We start from the raw sequence: 20,123 nt of genomic DNA, 5'->3' as shown, positions 1-20,123 counted from the left end.
ATGTTGGCCAGGCTAGTCTCGAACTCCAGACCTTAAGTCTACCTGCCTTTGCCTCCCAAAGTGCTGGGATTACAGGCGTGAGCCACCACGCCCAGCCAAGAACTTTATATTCATTTAGTTGTTCATGTTATCCTTTCTGATTAACAAGTAATTGTGATACACAAAAATAGATACAAATCTTAGTGCTTAAAATTGCCAAGTGCTTGAGCCCAGGAGTTTGAGACCAGCCTGGGCAACATAGTGAGACTCTGTCTCTACAGAAAATTTTAAAAATTAGCTGGGCATGGTAGCATACACCTGTAGTCCCAGCTACTCCAGTGGCTGAGGTAGGAGGATCACTTTAGCCTGGAAGGTTGGAGACTGCAGTGAGCCGAGGTCATGCGACTCTACTCCAGCCTGGACGACAGAGCAAGACCCTCTCTCAAAACAAATTGCAAAGTGAATATTCACTTACTCAAATGAAAATATGTTGGTGTCATTTGCAGTCTTACTGTTAAATCCAGGTATTGAAATTCAAAGGTAACTACATGTTGCTTAAAATAAAAACCTGCTCTAACGAGTAGATAAGCCTGGACAACATGCTGAGACCCCATCTCTACAAAAATTTTTAAAAATTAGCTGGGTGGCCAGGCGCGGTGGCTCACGCTTGTAATCCCAGCACTTTGGGAGGCTGAGGCGGGTGAATCACGAGGTCAGGAGATCGAGACCATGGTGAAACCCCGTCTCTACTAAAAATACAAAAAACTAGCCGGGCGTGGTGGCGGGCGCCTGTAGTCCCAGCTACTGGGAGAGGCTGAGGCAGGAGAATGGCATGAACCCGGGAGGCGGAGCTTGCAGTGAGCCGAGATTGCGCCACTGCACTCCAGCCTGGGTGACAGAGCGAGACTCCGTCTCCAAAAAAAAAAAAAAATTAGCTGGGTATGGTGGCACATGCCTGTGGTCCTAGCTACTCAGGAGGCTGCGGTGGGAGGATCACTTGAACTCAGGAGGTTAATGCTGCAGTGAGCTATATTCATGCCACTGCACTCCAGCCTGGGCAACAGAGTGAGACCTTGTCTCAAAAAAAAAAAAAAAAAAAAAAAAGTAGATAGGGACTTCCATCTCTGGTTAAGATATAAAAACTCACAATAGATCATTGTTTCCGATATTAACAATGAGATGAAAGTGAATGTGACACAAAATTATAGAGGTTTTTTTCCCTCTTATTTTGTTTGAACCCGTTAGAGAATTGAGAAAATAAAGTCTCTAAAGGCTGGGCGTGGTGGCTTATGCCTGTAATCCCAGCACTTTGGGAGGCCGAGGCCGGCGGATCACAAGGTCAGGAGTGCAAGACCAGCCTGACCAACATGGTGAAACCCCGTCTCTACTAAAAATACAAAAATTAGCTGGGAATGGTGGTGCATACCTGTAATCCCAGCTACTTGGGAGGCTGAGGCAGGAGAAACACTTGAACCCAGGAGGCAGAGGTTGCAGTGAGCCGAGATTGTACCACTGCGCTCCAGCCTGTGCAACAGAGTGTGACTCTGTCTAAAAAAATAGAAACAAAAAAAACCACACAAAATATATGTATAGATACACCCAGGTTATATCCTAATGCTACACCATTCTATATAATGGACTTGAGCATTTGTGAATTTTGGTATCCACAAGGGGTCCTGGAACAGATTTCCTGCAGATACCAAGGGAGGACTGTATATCAAAATTTACAGAATGCAGCTAAAGCAGTGCTTAGAGGAAAATTAATATTATAGCTTTCAATATTATATTAGAAAAGGAAAAATCAAGAACTAAGTTTCTACCTTAAAGATAGAAAAAGAACACATTAAACCAATAGTAAGTAGTAGAAAGAAAACAAAAAATAAAGAGGAATGGGAATCAATTAAATAGAAAACAATGAAGAAAATCAGTATGCATTAATTAGTTTATTATTTCTTAGTGCCAAACCCACCCTTCCCTGCCCTACTGTGTGATACTGGAGCTGGACACTGTAAACATTTCTCCTTTGCCAGCTGGCTAGATATTAGGCTTTATCAAAAGATATTGTTGGTGGTGCTCTGCAAGGTCACAGCAAGAGAGAAGAAGCTTTTCTTCTTGATATACTTGTGCTTTTTTTCCCTGGGCCAGCAGATGACTATGCAGGAGGATCAGTAGCATTCACCTCAGCAGCCCTCCTGAACCAGCCACAGCCTACATACACCCTCTGGTGAATTTCTGTGTAAGCCTATTTATACCCTCTGATAAGTTTCTATGCCACCTGGTGGACAGCTTCTACAGATCACCTCCAGTTAGCCCATACCTACCAGGAAGTTTCTCAGCCAACCAGCAGGTTATTGGTATGAAACAGTTTTAGTCATTGCCCTCTGGTAAGTTTCTTTACAGGGAAGGTTGTGTGTTCTTGTGGCAGCACGCTCCATCCAATGAGCCGTGAATCTCAGTAGCTTGGTGGAGGGAGCTTTTGTTAAGTTTTTTATTCATTCCTTGTTTATTTTCCCTCCACATGGAGGTGGCAGCTGCTTTCTGCAATTGGTACTTTTGAACACCTTAGAGCAGTACCATCTAATAGAAGTCATGTTAAATTTAAAGTTTTCTAATAGCCGCATTAAAAAAGTAAAAAGAAACAGGTGAAATTAATTTTAATGATTTATTCAACAGTATATCTAAAATATTCTATATAAAAGTATTAATAAGCTATTTTATCTTTTAAAATAGCTTATTTTAAACACAGTTTTAAAAAATATGAAGTTCTTGAAATTTTATGTGTATTTTATATTTCCAGCTCATCTCAGTGCCAGCTAGTCACATTTCAGTGCCCAGAAGCCACACGTGGCCTAGTGGCTACTACCTACCATACTGAAGTGTAGCCTTATCTCCTGTTTTACTCCTTGTCATTGTTGACCACCTTTAGTAGCTAACAATTACAATTCTTGATACAGGCATACTTGGGAGATGTTACAAGTTTGGTTCGAGACCACCACAATAAAGTAAATATTGCAATAAAGCAAACATCACAATAAAGCAAGTCACAAATTTTTGTTTTCCAGTGCATATATATAAAAGTTGTCTTTATACTATTCTGTAGTCTTTTCTGTGTGCAGTAGCATTATGACTAAAAAAAAATACACACCTTAATTAAAGATATTTTATTGCTAAAAAAATGCTAGTGATCATCTAAGCCTTCAGCAAGTCATAATCTTTTTTGCTGGTGGAGGTTCTTGCCTCAGTGCTGGTGACTACTGGCTCATCAGGGTAGTGGTTGCTGATGGTTGTGGCTATGGCAGTTTTTTAAGACAGTAATGAAGTTTGCCACATCAATTGACTCTTCCTTTCACCAGAGATTTCTCTATAGCATGCAATGCTGTTTAATAGCATTTTACCCACAGTACAACTTTAAAAATTGGAGTCAATCCTCAAACCCTGCCACTGCTTCATCAACTAAATTTGTGTTATATCCTAAATCCTTTGTTGTCATTTTGATGATGTTCACAGCATCTTCACCAGGAGTAGATTCCATTTCAGGAAACCACTTTCTTGCTCATCCATAGAAAGCAGCTCCTCATCCATTCAAGTTTTATCATGAGATTGCAGTAATTCAGTCACATCCTCAGGCTCCACTTCTAGTTTTAGTTCTATTGCTATTTCTACCACATTTGTAGTTCCTTCCTCCACTGAAGTCTTGAACCCCTCAGAGTCATCCATGAGGACTGGAATCAGCTTCTTCCAAATTGCTGTTAATGTTGATATTTTAACCTCCTCCCATGAATCACAAATGTTCTTATTGGCATCTAGAATTGGGAATCCTTTCCAAAGGTTTTCAATTTACTTTGCTCAGACCCATCAAAAGAATCACTGTCTATGGCAGCTATAGCCTTACAAAATGTGTTTCTTAATAAAACTTGAAAGTCAGAATTACTCCTTGATCCATGGGCTGCAGAATTGATGTTACATTGGTAGGAATGAAAACAATGTTAATCACCCTAATAAATCTCCATTGGAACTTTTGGATGACCAAGTGCGTTGTCTGTGAGCAGTGATATTTTTAAAGGAGTCTTTCTGAGCAGTAGGTCTCAACAGAGAGCTTAAAATATTTATAAACCATGTTGTAAACACATGTGCTGTCATCCAGGCTTTGTTCCATTTATAGAGCACATGCAGAGTAGATTTAGCATAATTCTCAAGGGCCCTAGGAGTTTTAGAATGGGCAATGAGAACTGGCTTCAACTTGAAGTCACCAGCTATGTTAACCCCTCATAAGAAAGTCAGCCTGTCCTTTGAAGCTTTGAAGCTAGGCACTGACTTTTTCTTCTTTTTTTATTTTTGAGACGGAGTCACCCACGCTGCAGTGCAGTGGCACGATCTTGGCTCACTGCAGCTTTCGCCTCCTGGGCTCAAGTGATTCTCCTGCCTCAGCCTCCTGAGTAGCTTGGACTGCAGGCGTGTACCACCATGCCCGGCTAATTTTTGTATTTTTAGTAGAGACAGGGTTTCACCATGTTGGCCAGACTGGTCTCGAACTCCTGACCTCAAGCGTCTGCCTGCCTCAGCTTCCCAAAGTGCTGGGATTACAGGCATGAGCCGCAGCGCCTGGCCTGGCATTGACTTTTTCTGTCTAGCTATGAAAGTCCTAGATGACATCTTCTTCCAATAGAAGGCTGCATCATCAACACTGAAAATCTGTAGTTTAGTATAACCACCTTAATTCATTATCTTAGATAGATCTGGATAACCTGCTACAGCTTCTCCACCCAGCACTTGCTGCTTCACTTTGTACTTTTAGGTTATGGAGACAGCTTCTTTGCTTAAACCTGATGAACCAACCTCTGCCAGCTTCCAACTTTCCTTCTGCAGCTTTCTCACCTCTCTCACCCTTCACAGAATCGAAGAGTGTTAGGGCCTCTCTCTGGATTAGGACTGTGCTTTAAGGGAGTATTGTATCTGGTCTGATCTTCTATCCAGACCCCTAAAGTTTTCTCCATGTCACCATTAAGGCTGCTTTGTTTTTTTATGATTCATGTGTTCATTGGAGTAGCACTTTTAATTTCCTTCAAGAACTTTTCCTTTGTGTAGACATCTTGGCTAGCTGGTGCAAATGGCCTAGCTTTTGGCCTGTCTCAGCTTTCTTTTTTTGTGTGTGTCGAGACACGGTCTTGCGCTGTTGCCCAGGCTGGACTGCAATGGCTCAATCTCAGCTCACTGCAACCTCCGCCTCCCGGGTTCAAATGATTCTCCTGCCTCAGCCTCCCGAGTAGCTGGTATTACAGGCACACACCACCATGCGCAGTTTTTTGTTTTGTTTTGTTTTTTTGTTTTTTTAGTAGAGACGGGGTTTTACTATGTTGCCAGGCTGGTCTGGAACTCCTGACCTCGTGATCCGCCTGCCTTGGCCTCCCAAAGTGCTGGGATTACAGGTGTCAGCCACCGTGCCCAGCCTGGCCTGTCTCAGCTTTCAACATGCCTTCCTCACTAAGCTTATTTCTAGCTTTTGGTTGAAAGTGAGAGATGTGTGACTCTTCGTTTCACTTGAACACTTAGAGACCATTGTAAGGTTACTAATTGGCCTAATTTCAATATTGTTGTCTCAGGGAATAAGGAGGCCTGAGGAGAGGGAGAGAGGGAGAGAGAGATGGTGGAAAGGCTGGGTAGGGGAGACAGACCACACTATATTTATCAATTAAGTTCACCCTCTTTTATGGGTGCAGTTCATGGCACCCCAAAACAATTACAATAGTAGCATCAGAGATCTCTGATAAAAGCTGGGTATAGTGACTGGTACCTGTAGTGCCAGCTACTCAGGAGGCTGAAATGGGAGGATCACTTGAGGCCAGGATTTCAAGACCAGCCTGGGTGATACAGTGAGACCACATCTGTTAAAAAGAGATCACAGGTTATCATAACAGATATAATAATGAAAAAGTTTGAAATACTGTGAGAATTGATAAAATGTGACACAGAGACACGAGGTGAGCACATGCTGTTGGGAAAATGGCACCAATAGAATTGCTTAGTGCAGGGTTACCATTAGCCGTTGATTTATAAAATGTATAATATCTGAGAAGCGCAATAAAGCAAAGCACAATAAAATGAGTTGCCCTTGTAAATTTTTCATGTTCAAATTGCTGATGTGATTTTTGTCTCCTGTTAGTCAACAAAGCCAAAAACTGGTTCTTTGAAAACATTAATAAAATTGATAAACTCTTAACAATACTGATTCAGACAAAAAAGAAAGAAAATACACGTTACCTATATCAGGAATAAGAGAGAGGACATCACTAGAGATTCTCCAAACTTTAAAAGCATAGTAAAGAATATCGTAAGCACTATAATGCCAATAAATTATACATCTGAGATGAAATGAAAAAATTACTTGAAAGATATAACTTACTAGAACTCTCATGAGAAGAAAAAGAAAACCTGAATAGCCCTATATCTCTTAAAGAAATTGAATTTATAATTAAAAACCTTCCCATAAATAAACTTCAAGCCCTTAGATGGCTTTATTTTGAGTTATATCACATATTTAAGAAGGAAATAGTTCCTTCTTAAACTCTTTCAGAAAACAAGATTGAGATTACCTCCCAACTCATTTTATGAGGACAGCATAACCCTGATACCAAAACCTGACAAGGACAGTTTAAGAAAAAATTTAAAGTATAGCCAAGTGTCCCCCGTAAACAAAGACTCAGAAATCACTAAATTGAATCTAGCAATATTTTTTATTTAAAAAAAGTTTTTTTTGTAAAGACGCTAGGTAGTCTCATTACGTTACCTAGGCTGAGCTCGAACGCCTGTGCTCAAGCCATCCTCCCATGTTGACTTCCCAAAGTGCTGGAATTACAGGTATGAGCCACCGTACCCGGCCACGAACCTGGCTATATTTTTTTTTTTTCTTTTTTTTTTTCTTTTTTTTTTCTGAGATGGAGTCTCGCTCTGTCGCCCAGGCTGGAGTGCAGTGGTACAATCTTGACTCACTACAACCTCTACCTCCCAGGTTCTAGCAATTCTCCTGCCTCAGCCTCCTGAGTAGCTGGAATTACAGGCAACCACCACCACATCTGGCTAATTGTTGTATCTTAATTGGAGACGGGGTTTCACCATGTTGCCCAGAGTGGTCTCAAACTCCTGAGCTCAGGCTATCCGCCTGCCTTAGCCTCCCAAAGAGCTCACTGGTGTAAGCCACTGTATATATATATGTATATATAGCCTGCTATATTTTAAAATACTACTACTTCAGGATCAAGTGGGGTTTATCTCATGAATACAAAGTTGGTTGAGCATTAAAAAAAATCAATTAATATAACCTACTGGATTAATAGGATAAAGGAAAAGAGAAATTAACAGATGAAGAGAAAGCATCTGACATAATTCAGCACCCATGTATACTTTTTAAAAAGGTCTTTTAGCTAACTAGAAATTTTTTAAAGTGCTGTATTGGTTTGTTCTCACACTGCTAATAAAGACATACCTGAGACTGGGTAATTTATAAAGGAAAGAGATTTAATTGACTCACAGTTTCACATGACTGGGGAGGCCTCACAATCCTAGTGGAAGATGGAGGAGCAAAGGCACATGTTACATGGCAGCAGGCAAGAGAGCATGTGTAGGGGAACTGCCCTTTAAAAAACCATCAGACCTCGTGAGACTTACTCACTATCATGAGAACAGCACGGGTGAAACCTGCCCCCATGATTCAGTTACCTCCCACTGGGTCCCTCCCATGACATGTGGGGATTATGGGAGCTGCAATTCAAAATGAGATTTGGGCGAGGACACAGCCAAACCATATCAAGTGCTAAATAGCAATTTGATAAAGGAAGTGTACAAAAAAACACAAAATCATACTTAAAGGTGAAACACTGAATGCATTCTACCCAAGATAGGAAAAAACAAGGATATTTGCTTTTACAACTTACTTGAAGTCTAGCCAGTGCAGTCTGGAAGACAGAGTGTGGATTATTAGCTTACCACCTCAGACCCCATCCCCGTATTCTCTATCATAGCATTTTTTTTTCCCTAATAGTTACGTATTCATTAATTTACCTCTGTATTGCCACTCTTTCTCAATAAGCTCCAGGAGAGGGTCATCTAGCATAGTATCTGTCATAGAATTACAATAAATATTTAGTGTATTAATGAATGCATTTAATGTTGAGGAAACTTTCTCTTCCCTAGATTTTCATTTTTCTTGTGGAGAGATGTTCACTAATTTATCCCCAGGGAAGGAAAAGTGAATGATCTCATTGGTGAGTTTAGGAGAAGGAGCTGGGCTAGTTTAGCTCAGACGGCTCCTTTTCTTTTAGTTGTAGAGAGCACACGTTATGTTCTCCTCTTCTATGTAATACATTTTATAGAGAAAGCCCACACTGCAGGGAGGTGCTGCTTATGATTGAGTAGGTAAATCTGTTTGATTCAGCAGTGAAATAATATTAGCAAGTTTAACTGCCCTGAAACCTAGTATGTTTTCTACTATTTCTATTAGCTTTGCTAATAATATGGCTGATATTTTTATCTTTAGCCCCCAGCTTACGTGACTGAACTCAAGAAGGAAAAGGGGCAGGAAGTGTTATTTATTGACTCACTTCAGTATTTACTACCTAAGATTTAAAATAATATTTTTCAAAAAACAGTATTAAATCACGCTAGGCACATTGGCTCTCGTCTGTAATCCCAGCACATTGGGAGGCCGAAGCAGGAGGATCTGTTGAGGCCAGGATTTTGAGACTAGCTTGGGCAATATAGTGAGACCCTGTCTTTACGAAAAAAAAAAAAAATTAAGTTAGCTGGGTATGGTGGTGCACGCCTGTAGTCCTAGCTACTCGGGAGGTTGAGGTGGGAGAATTGCTCAAGTCCTGGAGTCTGAGGTTGCAGTGAGCTATGATTGCACCATTGCACTCCAGCTTGGGCAACAGAATGGGAGCCTAACTCTTAAAAAAAAAAAAAAGAAAAGAAAAAGAATTCCTGTCATTCACTGAGGGTTTGCTATGCACTGTGCTCTGTCCTCAACACTCTATATGCATTATGTTATTTAATTCTTTAGCAACCCAATAATATGGTTAATTTTTTCACTTCACTGTAGCAAATACTTACATAGGGTTTATTATGTGCTAGGCACTCTCTCTGCACCTTACTTATTCTACCCATTTTATAGACTAGGAAACAGGCATGGAGAGTTTAGCAGTTTGCCTAAGTAGTTGAGCCAGTCTTTGAACTTAGGAAGTCTAACTTGTTAGATCCTGTGTTTTTAAACTATTCTATGCTACCTCACTATAAAACAAAGAAATAGAATGCTTTTCTATTCGCATCTTAGTTTTATTTTTAAATTTCAAAAATAGCAAGTTTGTACTAACAAATCTGAGTAATACAGCAGAATGTAAAAGTTATCTTATTTACACGCTCAAATTCTATTCCTCAAAGTCAACAGCACTTAATTTCTTGATGTGCACTCTTCAGGACTTTTAAGAAAGGAAAAAATTTTTAATGAGATATTATTTTTTTCCTAGTAGTTTAGCAGACATTTAAAAACAATTACTGGCTGGGCATGGTGGCTCACACCTGTAATCCCAGCACTTTGGGAGGCCGAGGTAGATGGAGGTCAGGAGTTTGAGACCAGCCTGGCCAAGATGGCAAAACGCTGTCTCTACTGAAAATACAAAAAGTAGCTAGTTGTGGTGGTGTGTGCCTTTAATCCCGGCTACTCGGGAGGCTGAGGCAGGAGAATCGTTTGAACCTGGGAGGCGGAGGTTGCAGTGAGCCGAGATCATGCCACTGCACTTCAGCCTGGGGGACAAAGTGACATGTCATCTTAAAAAAAAAAAAAAAAAATTACTAATACATATTATTGGCAAGTGTGTGGAGATCAAGCACTTAGGTGTACTGCTGATGGGAATGTAAATTTGTACAGTCTTTCTGGTACATAATTTGACAGCCTATCAGAATTTTGAATGTGCTTATCTTTGACCCATCAGTTGTTTTTCAAGGGATTATTTCTAGGAAAAAATTGGATAAATACCCTAAAATTTGTAAGATGTGTGCATAAAGGTAAAGATATATACTGTAAAGTTTATAATAGCATTTTTTTTTTAAGATGGAGCCTTGCTCCCATCGCTCAGGCTGGAGTGCAGTGACACGATCTCAGCTCACTGCAACCTCCACCTCCTGAGTTCAAGTGATTCTACTTCCTCAGCCTCCCGAGTAGCTGGGATTACAGGCATGTGCCACCACACCCAGCTAATGTTTTTATTTTTAGTAGAGACAGGGTTTCACCATGTTGGCCAGGCTGGTCTTGAACTACTGACCTCAGGTGATCCACCCACCTCGGCCTCCCAAAGTGCTAGGATTACAGGCATGAGCCACCACACCCGGCCTAGAATAGCAATTTTTTTAAACCCACCATTGGAATAGCCCTTGTCTAATCTGGAGGTGTTTGGTGAATTATAGTATGTTACCGTATAGGCAGTTAAATAATGGTGGAATTTTTTCTTTATGAGATAAATCAGAATAGGCTTAGAATAAAAAAAAACTTTCTCCTTAAGAAAAATCAATTCCCTTAAGTCACAGTTTCCTCATTTAAAATCAGTATAAGGAGATGTACAGAGCTTATTAACATAGCTCCTGATAATAAGTAACTGCTATTATTATTACCGTCTCCAAATTTTTCGGTTAACATTTTTTAGTAATCAGAAAGAAAATATTTACACACACACACACACACACACACACACACACGACCTCAGCCAGGCAGCTTATACCATATCAACTATCAAAGGTTAGTTAAAGACCAGTTCTTAGACTCAACAGACATAAATTCAGGTGGTCTGGCTCTCTGTGAACTCTGGCAGGTCCCTAAGTTTTAAAAATAAACTTATCTCCAAAATGGAAATACTAACCAAAGTGCCAAACTCTGAGTGTTGTTTTGAGGCTCAAATGAAAGTATGTAATGTAAGTATGAGTAATTTGAAAAAGTAAAGTGCTCTACAAACACATTTAGTATAAGAGCTGGTTTTAAGCATATTGCTTTGCTAGATTGTCTGTTGCCTAGCATAATGCCTAGAATCTAATGGGTTATACATTTGTTACTTATGTATTTTTTAATTGATAAATTGTTTACTTTTTCCTGCATATTCAAAGTTTGATTTATGTATAATCCTTTGATGTGTAGATTTTCAGCTTTTTCACTTTTTGTTATAATAGAAAAAATAACTATTAAAATTGGTGTACATTGTTCCCCTTTCTCTTACTTTAGGAATGGAACATTACTAAACTTTCAATTGAGTATGATTCTGAGCCCTTTGGAAAGGAACGAGATGCAGCTATTAAGAAACTGGCAACTGAAGCTGGAGTAGAAGTCATTGTAAGAATTTCACATACATTATATGACCTAGACAAGTGAGTCCTTTTTTTTCTAATTTTTTTTTTACTGTGGGAAAATGCGTGTAACATAATATTTACCATCTTAACCATTTTTAAGTATATAGTTTGGTGGTATTAACTACATAGATAAGTTTTTAACTGAGGTTTATAAAGTAGAAATAACATGTACTTCACAGAGTTATGGGAGAATTAAGTGAACATATGTCAAATCCTTAGCATTTTATTTAGCCGCTATTGACCCAATGACAGGTATCAGCATTTCAATTTCAAAACTATTATGGATTAAGACTGTTACCGAATTTTCCTTGACTACTCTTAACTCAGCCTTCTGTGATCTTGTCTTTCTGGGCTCTTAGCATTATCAATTTTATAGTTATACATAGTTATAAATTGCCTTGACATATTTATATGCTTGTTTAATGTTATCTTATTTCATGTATATCTATCTTGTCTGTCTGGATTTTAAATCCAGATGCAAATTGGATGTAATGTAACATTGCATAGCTGTAGTCCTCTGAACAATGGCATAATAGAATATTTCTCGAAGTGTATTTCTTCCAACACCAGTCCTTGGTGATGCTTTGTCCCACAGAAATTCTGTGGTCAAACTTAAATTTAGGGAGTATTATATGCTATGAGTCTTAGAGGTCTATAAAACTTAACTTTTTAAAACTTTTGGCATACCATTGTCCTTTTAAGTACTGAAATCTTATAATTTATTTACCTTTTAAATCATTTTACTTTTTTAGTAATTTATATATTTTATCAAGTTAGTAAAACAAATTCTGTAACATGACAAACTAGTTGATTTGATTTCACATTTTAAATGTATCAAAAAACCATGATTTGATTCAGACAAAGGTCTTACTTGATACTAAGCTAGAATTCATGTATCTTTTAATAATCTTGCCTTTGAGCTCACCAATTTGCTTAACTTTAGGGAGCTCATAGCAAGGAGGGGGCAAAACAGGATAAAAGCAATTGCTTCTAAGTGGGAGACTTAGTGTTATGCATAAAATTCAGTGTTTAGGCCAGGCGCGATGGCTCACGCCTGTAATCCCAGCACTTTGGGAGGCCGAGGCAGGTGGATCACAAGGTCAGGAGTTCAAGACCAGCCTGGCCAAAATGGTGAAACCCCCATCTCTACTAAAAATACAAAAATTAGCCAGGCATAGTGGCAGGTGCCCGTAATCCAGCTACTTGGGAGGCTGAGGTAGGAGAATCACTTGAACCTGGGAAGCAGAGGTTGCAGTGAGCCAAGATAGCACCACTGCATTCCAGCCTGGGCAACAGAGTGAGACTCCATCTCAAAAAAAAAACAAAAAAAAAACTTAAGTGTTTATTGGATTGAATGTGAATATTTACTATATGTAATCTATCATATTAAAATGTAACATATAGAAAATGTTTTGTCCTAAGATTCTCATTTTGCTACTGTTGTGTAATTAACAATGTCCTCAGTAGTATTATTGTGGTATCATTACATTCAGCAAAATTCATTGCAACCCTATGAATAAATTAAAAATACACCGAAGCAAAATTTACTTAAACAGGATATCTTTTATGGTGATTGCTTTCTGTATTATTTTCTGTATGTATCTGTAGTTGATACATCACTACGTATTGTATAATGAAAAATACACTAAAATACACTAAGAAAACCTTGATTTGCCATTTATCAGTTATATGACCTTGACTAGTTTACTTAACTCTTCTGGTAGGCCTGTTTTCACATCTATAAAATGATGGAATTGGATTTCACCTGTCATTTTTTATTAAGGCCAAATGCTAAGCAAATGGCCATAGTGAAAAAGAGTAGTTATTCCAAAATAGTATCTAAACTTAATCTAAACTACCATTGGCAAAGCTAGTTATTTTTTTTAAATTAATACTTGATTGAGGTAATTAGTGATCAGAAGTAAATAAAAAGATACTTAAATTTAAATAACTTGAAATTTGGGGGCTTATGTGTTCTAAGTATGTGACATAGATACATATGCTGACATCTCTCATGCCTTCATTAGCACAATAGAAAATAGGAAGTAATTGTCACCACAGTAATATAGAATCCAAATTTATAAAATTTGCTGAAGGAAGTAGGGTAATTGTTTTAGTCCATTTTCACGATGCTAATAAAGACATACCTGAGACTGGGCAATTTACAAAAGAAAGAGGTTTAATGGACTTACAGTTCCACATGGCTCAGAAGGCCTCACAATCATGGTGGAAGGCAAGGAGGAGCAAGTCATGTCTTACATGGGTGGCAGCAGGCAAGGAGGGAGCTTGTGCAGGGCAACTCCCCCTTTTAAAAACCATCAGATCTTGTGAGACTTACTCACTATCATGAGAACAGCACGGGAAAGATCTGCCCCCATGATTCAGTTACCTCCCACAGGGTCCCTCACATGACATGTGGGAATTGTGGGAGTTACAACTCAAGATGAGATTTTGGTGGGGGCACAGCCAAACCATATCAGGAATGTAGGTCCAAGGATACAAAGTAGAAGTTATGTAAGATGAACAACACTAGAGGTCTAGTGTACAGAGTAAGGATTTTAGTTAATAAAATTGTCTTTTATTTGGAATTTTTATCAAATAAGTAGATTTTAGCTGCTTTTGTCACACACATACAAAAAAGTAACTATATGAGATTATAAATATGTTAATCTGCTTCACTATAGTAACCATTTTACTATCTACATGTATCCCATAATGTGTTGTAAACTCAAATATATACAATAAAATTTATTTTTCCTAAATGAGACCTGCTGATTACTCTTTCATATAATTATCAACCTGGTTTAGTTTTTATTGATGATTGAGATTCTTTGAGCTGGGCCATAACATGTTTTTCATATGTTTGTGTGTATTAACTTTTTGTAATTGCCTTTAGACTAATTTACCCTCTCACTTGTTTTTTCCTCTCATAAGTTCTTAATATTCTTTGTCTTAAAGGTTTTAATATCTGTGTAGTGTGTATATTTGATACCTAGAGGATGTCTGGAAGCTCAAGAGAATGATTTTTGGACTCGTTAATCATTTTGGACACATTTCTTGGTCATTATAACAAGCTAACATTCTCCTCAAAGACTTCAGTGATTAATTTTATTTTCTGCTTTTTAAGCCTTTTGGGAGCTTGTTAGCCAAAATTTATTGTCTTTTTTTATACTGTCTACATTTTACTAACTCTTGTTATAGGATCATAGAACTCAATGGTGGACAACCGCCTCTAACTTATAAAAGATTCCAGACTCTCATCAGCAAAATGGAACCACTAGAGATACCAGTAGAGACAATTACTTCAGAAGTGATAGAAAAGTGCACAACTCCTCTGTCTGATGACCATGATGAGAAATATGGAGTCCCTTCACTGGAAGAGCTAGGTGAGTGTAAACTGTAATCAGTGTAAGGCTTAAAAGTTAATAAATCATAAATTACTCAGAAAATTCCCATTTTAATTTTGCCATGTTAAAGTATTTTGCATTAGGAGAGAAAGAAAGGGCAGGGGGAGAAGAAAGAAAAAGAACCCTTTAAGAAGTGATATGTTTGTTCATCATTTATGTGTTTTATAAATATGTGATCTATTGTTAACACCTTAAGATGTACATCCTGAAAAATTGAAACCATGTCATATCCTCTGTAGGTGAGGGCTTATTTAGGCCTTCAGTTCATTTTTATGATACTCTCTTAATTTTTCTGCAAAGTAATTTGTTCTCCCAGTTATTGGGGTTAAATAAAAATTACTTTAGTTTTGGAAGAATGATGTTTTTTTCTTTTCTTTCTTGTAGGTTTCGATACAGATGGCTTATCCTCTGCAGTGTGGCCAGGTGGAGAAACTGAAGCACTCACTCGTTTGGAAAGGCATTTGGAAAGAAAAGTATGATAATGTAGATTATATAGCTATGCTTGTATTTCCAAACCGCCATTTAAAAAATAATTTTTCTCTCTTTTAAAAATAACAAATAGATTGTTGAAAGGGAAGGATTAATGGAAATGGTTAAAATAGCACAAACCTAATTGTTTGAAAATTAACTACCATCTCCTCATTTAAATGCTCTTTCTCCTCCTCTTCTAATTATTTCCGCTTTAGCTACTACCGCACTACCTCTTCTGTTCTTTCTACCTAAGCTGGTATCTAGTAGCCACAATTTTGAAACTAGAATAGAATTATATTTCACCTTTACCTTTGTGTTAAAGAGACAGGTTGAAAGTCAGGCATTGTGGCTTACACCTGTAATCCCAGCACTTTGGGAGGCTGAGGCAGGTGGATCACTTCAGGTCAGGAGTTCGAGACCAGCCTGGCCAACATGGCAAAACCCCCATCTTTACTAAAAATAACAAAAGTTAGCCAGGCGTGGTGGAGTGTGCCTGTAATTCCAGCTACTTGGGATGCTGAGGCATGAGAATTGTTTGAACCCAGGAGGCAGAAGTTACTGTAAGCCAAGATCGTACCACTGTACTCCAGCCTGGGTGATGGAGTAAGACTCCATCTCAAAATAAATAAATAAATTTTCCAGGCCTGGTGGCTCATGCCTGTAATCCCAGCACTTTGGGAGGCTGAGGTGGGTGGATCACTTGGGGTCAGGAGTTTGAGACCAGCCTGGCCAACATGATGAAATCCCATCCCTACTAAAAATACAAACAGCCAGGCGTGGTGGCGCATGCCTGTAGTCCCAGCTACTCAGGAGGCTGAGGCAGGAGAATCCTCCACCCGGGAGGTGGAAGTTGCAGTGAGCCAAGATTGAGCCACTGCACTCCAGCCTGGGTGACAGAGTGAGACCCTGTCTCAGAAAAAAAAAAAAAGAGAGAGATTGAAGGTGCTCTCAGCTTTCTGTTGGAAATTGGAAGGTAATTTATTTTACATGAGTATGTGCTGCACAAGGATGACTGAAACAAAAGAATTCTCACTTTTTTATCCTGTCTTATTTTTTATTAAAACATGTAATTTGTGGCTAGGATAAGATTTTATTCCCCAAGAACTATGTAACTTTTTTTAAAAAAATCTCCATTCTGAGTGTTCTTTTAAAATGAAAAAGACAATTAGTTAATGTAATTTTCTCTGTGTGTTTTCAGGCTTGGGTGGCAAATTTTGAAAGACCTCGAATGAATGCGAATTCTCTGCTTGCAAGCCCTACTGGACTTAGTCCTTATCTCCGATTTGGTTGTTTGTCATGTCGACTGTTTTACTTCAAACTAACAGATCTCTACAAAAAGGTATTCTCTAAAATTAGAGCTTATTGTTTAATACTTTAAAAAAAAATTCTGATAATACTTCTTTGCTTTTTAACCATAGGTAAAGAAGAACAGTTCCCCTCCCCTTTCCCTTTATGGGCAACTATTATGGCGTGAATTTTTCTATACAGCAGCAACAAATAATCCACGCTTTGATAAAATGGAAGGAAACCCTATTTGTGTTCAGATTCCTTGGGATAAAAATCCTGAGGCTTTAGCGAAATGGGCAGAAGGCCGGACAGGCTTTCCATGGATTGATGCCATCATGACACAGCTTCGTCAGGAGGGTTGGATTCATCATCTAGCCAGGCATGCAGTTGCTTGCTTCCTGACACGAGGGGACCTGTGGATTAGTTGGGAAGAAGGAATGAAGGTAAGTGTTCTAACTGATATAGCATGCCTTATTTTGAAGGAATCCTTACCTTAATAAAACAAATCCTAGAAGTTGTCTGTTATATAGATTCATTTATAGTGTAGTTTTTCAGTGGATAAAACATATAATTCCCCAAATACGGGGACACTTTCAGAGAAAAATGATATAATCAGACAAGCAAAAAGGTGAAAACTGGTTAAATTGATTAATCTAAAGTCATTTTAATGGTTAAACCAGCCTAGCCATTAAGAGAACTGTAAAATTTAACACTGAATTTGTTGATAGATATATTTATAGGTGATATTTCTGTCACCAAAAGAATTCACTAAAGAGTTCCTAGAGATAGTGAATTCATATTATAAATTTTAAAATATAAATCATTTCACCTCACTTCAACTTCACAGCTTTTTAGTAATACTTCTATTATGTAAAGAGAAGCATACTACGTTTTGTGACGACATCTTGTGGATTATACGTAATGAGACTTAGGTACTTTTTTTTTTTTTTTTTTTAGACGGAGTCTCTTGCTCTATAGCCCAGGCCGGGGTGCAATGGCGTGATCTCAGCTCATGCAACCTACACCTTCCAGGTTCAAGCGATTTTCCTGCCTGAACCTTCCGAGTAGCTAGGATTACAGGTGCCCACCACTGTGCCCAGCTAATTTTGTATTTTTAGTAGAGACAGGGTTTTACCACATTGCCCAGGCTGGTCTTGAACTCCTGACCTCAAATGATCCCCCTGCCTCAGCCTCCCAAAGTGCTGGGATTACACGCATGAGCCACCGCACCCGGCCATTACATACATTTTTTACCTTTCTGGCAGTATCACACATTTGCCCCATCCAAGGACCATTTCTGAGCTTGTGTGTGTGTGTGTGTGTGTGTGTGTGTGTTTAATCTCTTATATTTCCTAGTACACAGTTGTATACAAAGACAATATATAACATACTTAATGAATATATATATAAATCATTTATTTTAATTCTATTTTCTTTCTGATCAAGGAATTCGAAATTAAACTATGTAATGCTAGTATATATTTTTAAGTGAATTTATATTTGAGTATGCTTCCTTTATTTAGGCTAGAATACGAAGCTAAGTTTTTGTTGGTGTTTTATGTAATAGCATTTTTGCTTTCTTGAAAGTGGTTTACTGCATTTCCTGTGTCTACTAATAATATCCTTTTAAATCCACATCCTTTTAAATCAGTGATTTGAATATTTTTTTTACCTTCCATTCTCCCAGTAACACTGCAGAGATTGGAAAAGTAAATTCTCTTCAGAAGCATACTATATTACTACTATGTTTCTTTCTCTGGAAGAGCTCATTATAGAACAGAACATAGACAGGGAAACTAACTTTGGAATGTTTAATTTTACAATTCTGTGCTAGATTTTCTTTGCCTTGACTTTGGATCTACTGTGACCTTGAAAATGCTTACTTTGCAAATTATGTGTGTGCAAACTAATTGGTTACTGTTACTTCTGAAGGTATTTGAAGAATTATTGCTTGATGCAGATTGGAGCATAAATGCTGGAAGTTGGATGTGGCTGTCTTGTAGTTCCTTTTTTCAACAGTTTTTTCACTGCTATTGCCCTGTTGGTTTTGGTAGGAGAACAGATCCCAATGGAGACTACATCAGGTAAATCAAGGGTGATTACTACTCGGTTTGGAATAGTTAATTCAAGAAGAGCTTTTCATGTTTAATCAATGCTTAAAGTATTCCCCACTCATGATGGGCAGCAGAGATGAGAAGGGCAAACAGATCATTTAAATGGTCTTGATTTGATTTTGGTCTGTCTTAGCTAGTAGTTGTTATAGTTTGCTTAGAGTGCATTTTATTAGTAATCTTTCTTTTTTCTCCCAAAGGCGTTATTTGCCTGTCCTAAGAGGCTTCCCTGCAAAATATATCTATGATCCCTGGAATGCACCAGAAGGTATCCAAAAGGTAGCCAAATGTTTGATAGGAGTTAATTATCCTAAACCAATGGTGAACCATGCTGAAGCAAGCCGTTTGAATATTGAAAGGATGAAACAGATCTATCAGCAGCTTTCACGATACAGAGGACTAGGTATGTTAATAACTGTTTTTGTTTCTTTGGCAGCTGTTTATGTACTTACCTTTGAATTTTATCTTGATCATAATTTAAAAGAAAATTTTTTTGTCCTTTAGGTCTTCTAGCATCAGTACCTTCTAATCCTAATGGGAATGGAGGCTTCATGGGATATTCTGCAGAAAATATCCCAGGTTGTAGCAGCAGTGGAAGTAAGTGAAAAGGAAATTTCTGCACTTAGTAACATGAAGAGGTTATTAAACAAATTTATTTGTTAGTGATCCTCACTAACATATTTTATAAAAATCTATCTTTGAAATTAGCTTAATAGATTCTTTGTATGCATGCATACATGTGCACCCAGACACATCTCTTCACTCCATTGATGACATTTTAGAGATGGAAAATATCATTACGTATAATAGATACTGGGTCAAGTTAAAGCTCTTGCAAACTGAGGAGAGCAGTTTTAAGGATAAAATGAAACTCAGATGTCATATTTTCAGAATGCTTATTATTTTTTACTCTTTAGGTGTACGGCAACTATAAGGTAATTAGTTAAGAAAGTTAGTGGCCCTGTGAACATGGCCAAAAGATTTATTGTACACATGCATAGAGCCCTCTAGTCTTTTTGCACATGAGTTTTTCTTATAAAGTCTGGTCTGTAGTAGTTTTCTGTATGATGCGAATTTAGTGACCGTGTGTAAATTCTTATGTGTGATATTAATAATTTCAAGAATTCAGTATGTGTTCGAAATTTGAATCGTCATATTAGTTTTTGGCTTTGACCAAAAATAGCATGAAGCTCAGTAATTTGATTAAAAAATAGGACAGCATCAGTGAGAATGGTGATTATTAAAAAGTCAAGAAACAACAGATGCTGGTGAGGATGCAGAGAAAAAGGAAGGCTTTTACATTGTTGATGGGAATGTAAATTAGTTCAACCATTGTGGAAGACACTGTGGTGATTCCTCAAAGATCTAGAAGCAGAAATACCATTTGACTGAGCAATCCCATTACTGGGTATATACCCAAAGGAATATAAATCATTCTGTTATAAAGATACATGCACACTATGTTCATTGCAGCACTATTCACATT

General features: G+C 38.0%; 1 protein-coding gene across 5 annotated transcripts in view; it reads left to right on the top strand.

Moving 5' to 3' along the window:
- The window catches only part of CRY1 (cryptochrome circadian regulator 1), a 109,982-nt gene that overhangs the window by 84,816 nt on the left and 5,043 nt on the right, over positions 1-20,123 (top strand). For all 5 annotated transcript variants that reach the window (XM_063615211.1, XM_055236782.2, XM_055236781.2 and 2 more), the window contains exons 3-10: positions 11,237-11,379; positions 14,563-14,747; positions 15,153-15,241; positions 16,438-16,578; positions 16,658-16,969; positions 18,459-18,610; positions 18,838-19,040; positions 19,142-19,234. In XM_063615211.1, the coding sequence (XP_063471281.1) occupies positions 11,237-11,379; positions 14,563-14,747; positions 15,153-15,241; positions 16,438-16,578; positions 16,658-16,969; positions 18,459-18,610; positions 18,838-19,040; positions 19,142-19,234 (1,318 nt within the window). The remainder of the gene's footprint in view (positions 1-11,236; positions 11,380-14,562; positions 14,748-15,152; positions 15,242-16,437; positions 16,579-16,657; positions 16,970-18,458; positions 18,611-18,837; positions 19,041-19,141; positions 19,235-20,123) is intronic.

Source organism: Symphalangus syndactylus, chromosome 13 (assembly GCF_028878055.3).
Source record: "Symphalangus syndactylus isolate Jambi chromosome 13, NHGRI_mSymSyn1-v2.1_pri, whole genome shotgun sequence".
Classification (NCBI taxonomy): domain Eukaryota; kingdom Metazoa; phylum Chordata; class Mammalia; order Primates; family Hylobatidae; genus Symphalangus; species Symphalangus syndactylus.
This window is presented reverse-complemented; position numbering and strand designations above follow the sequence as displayed.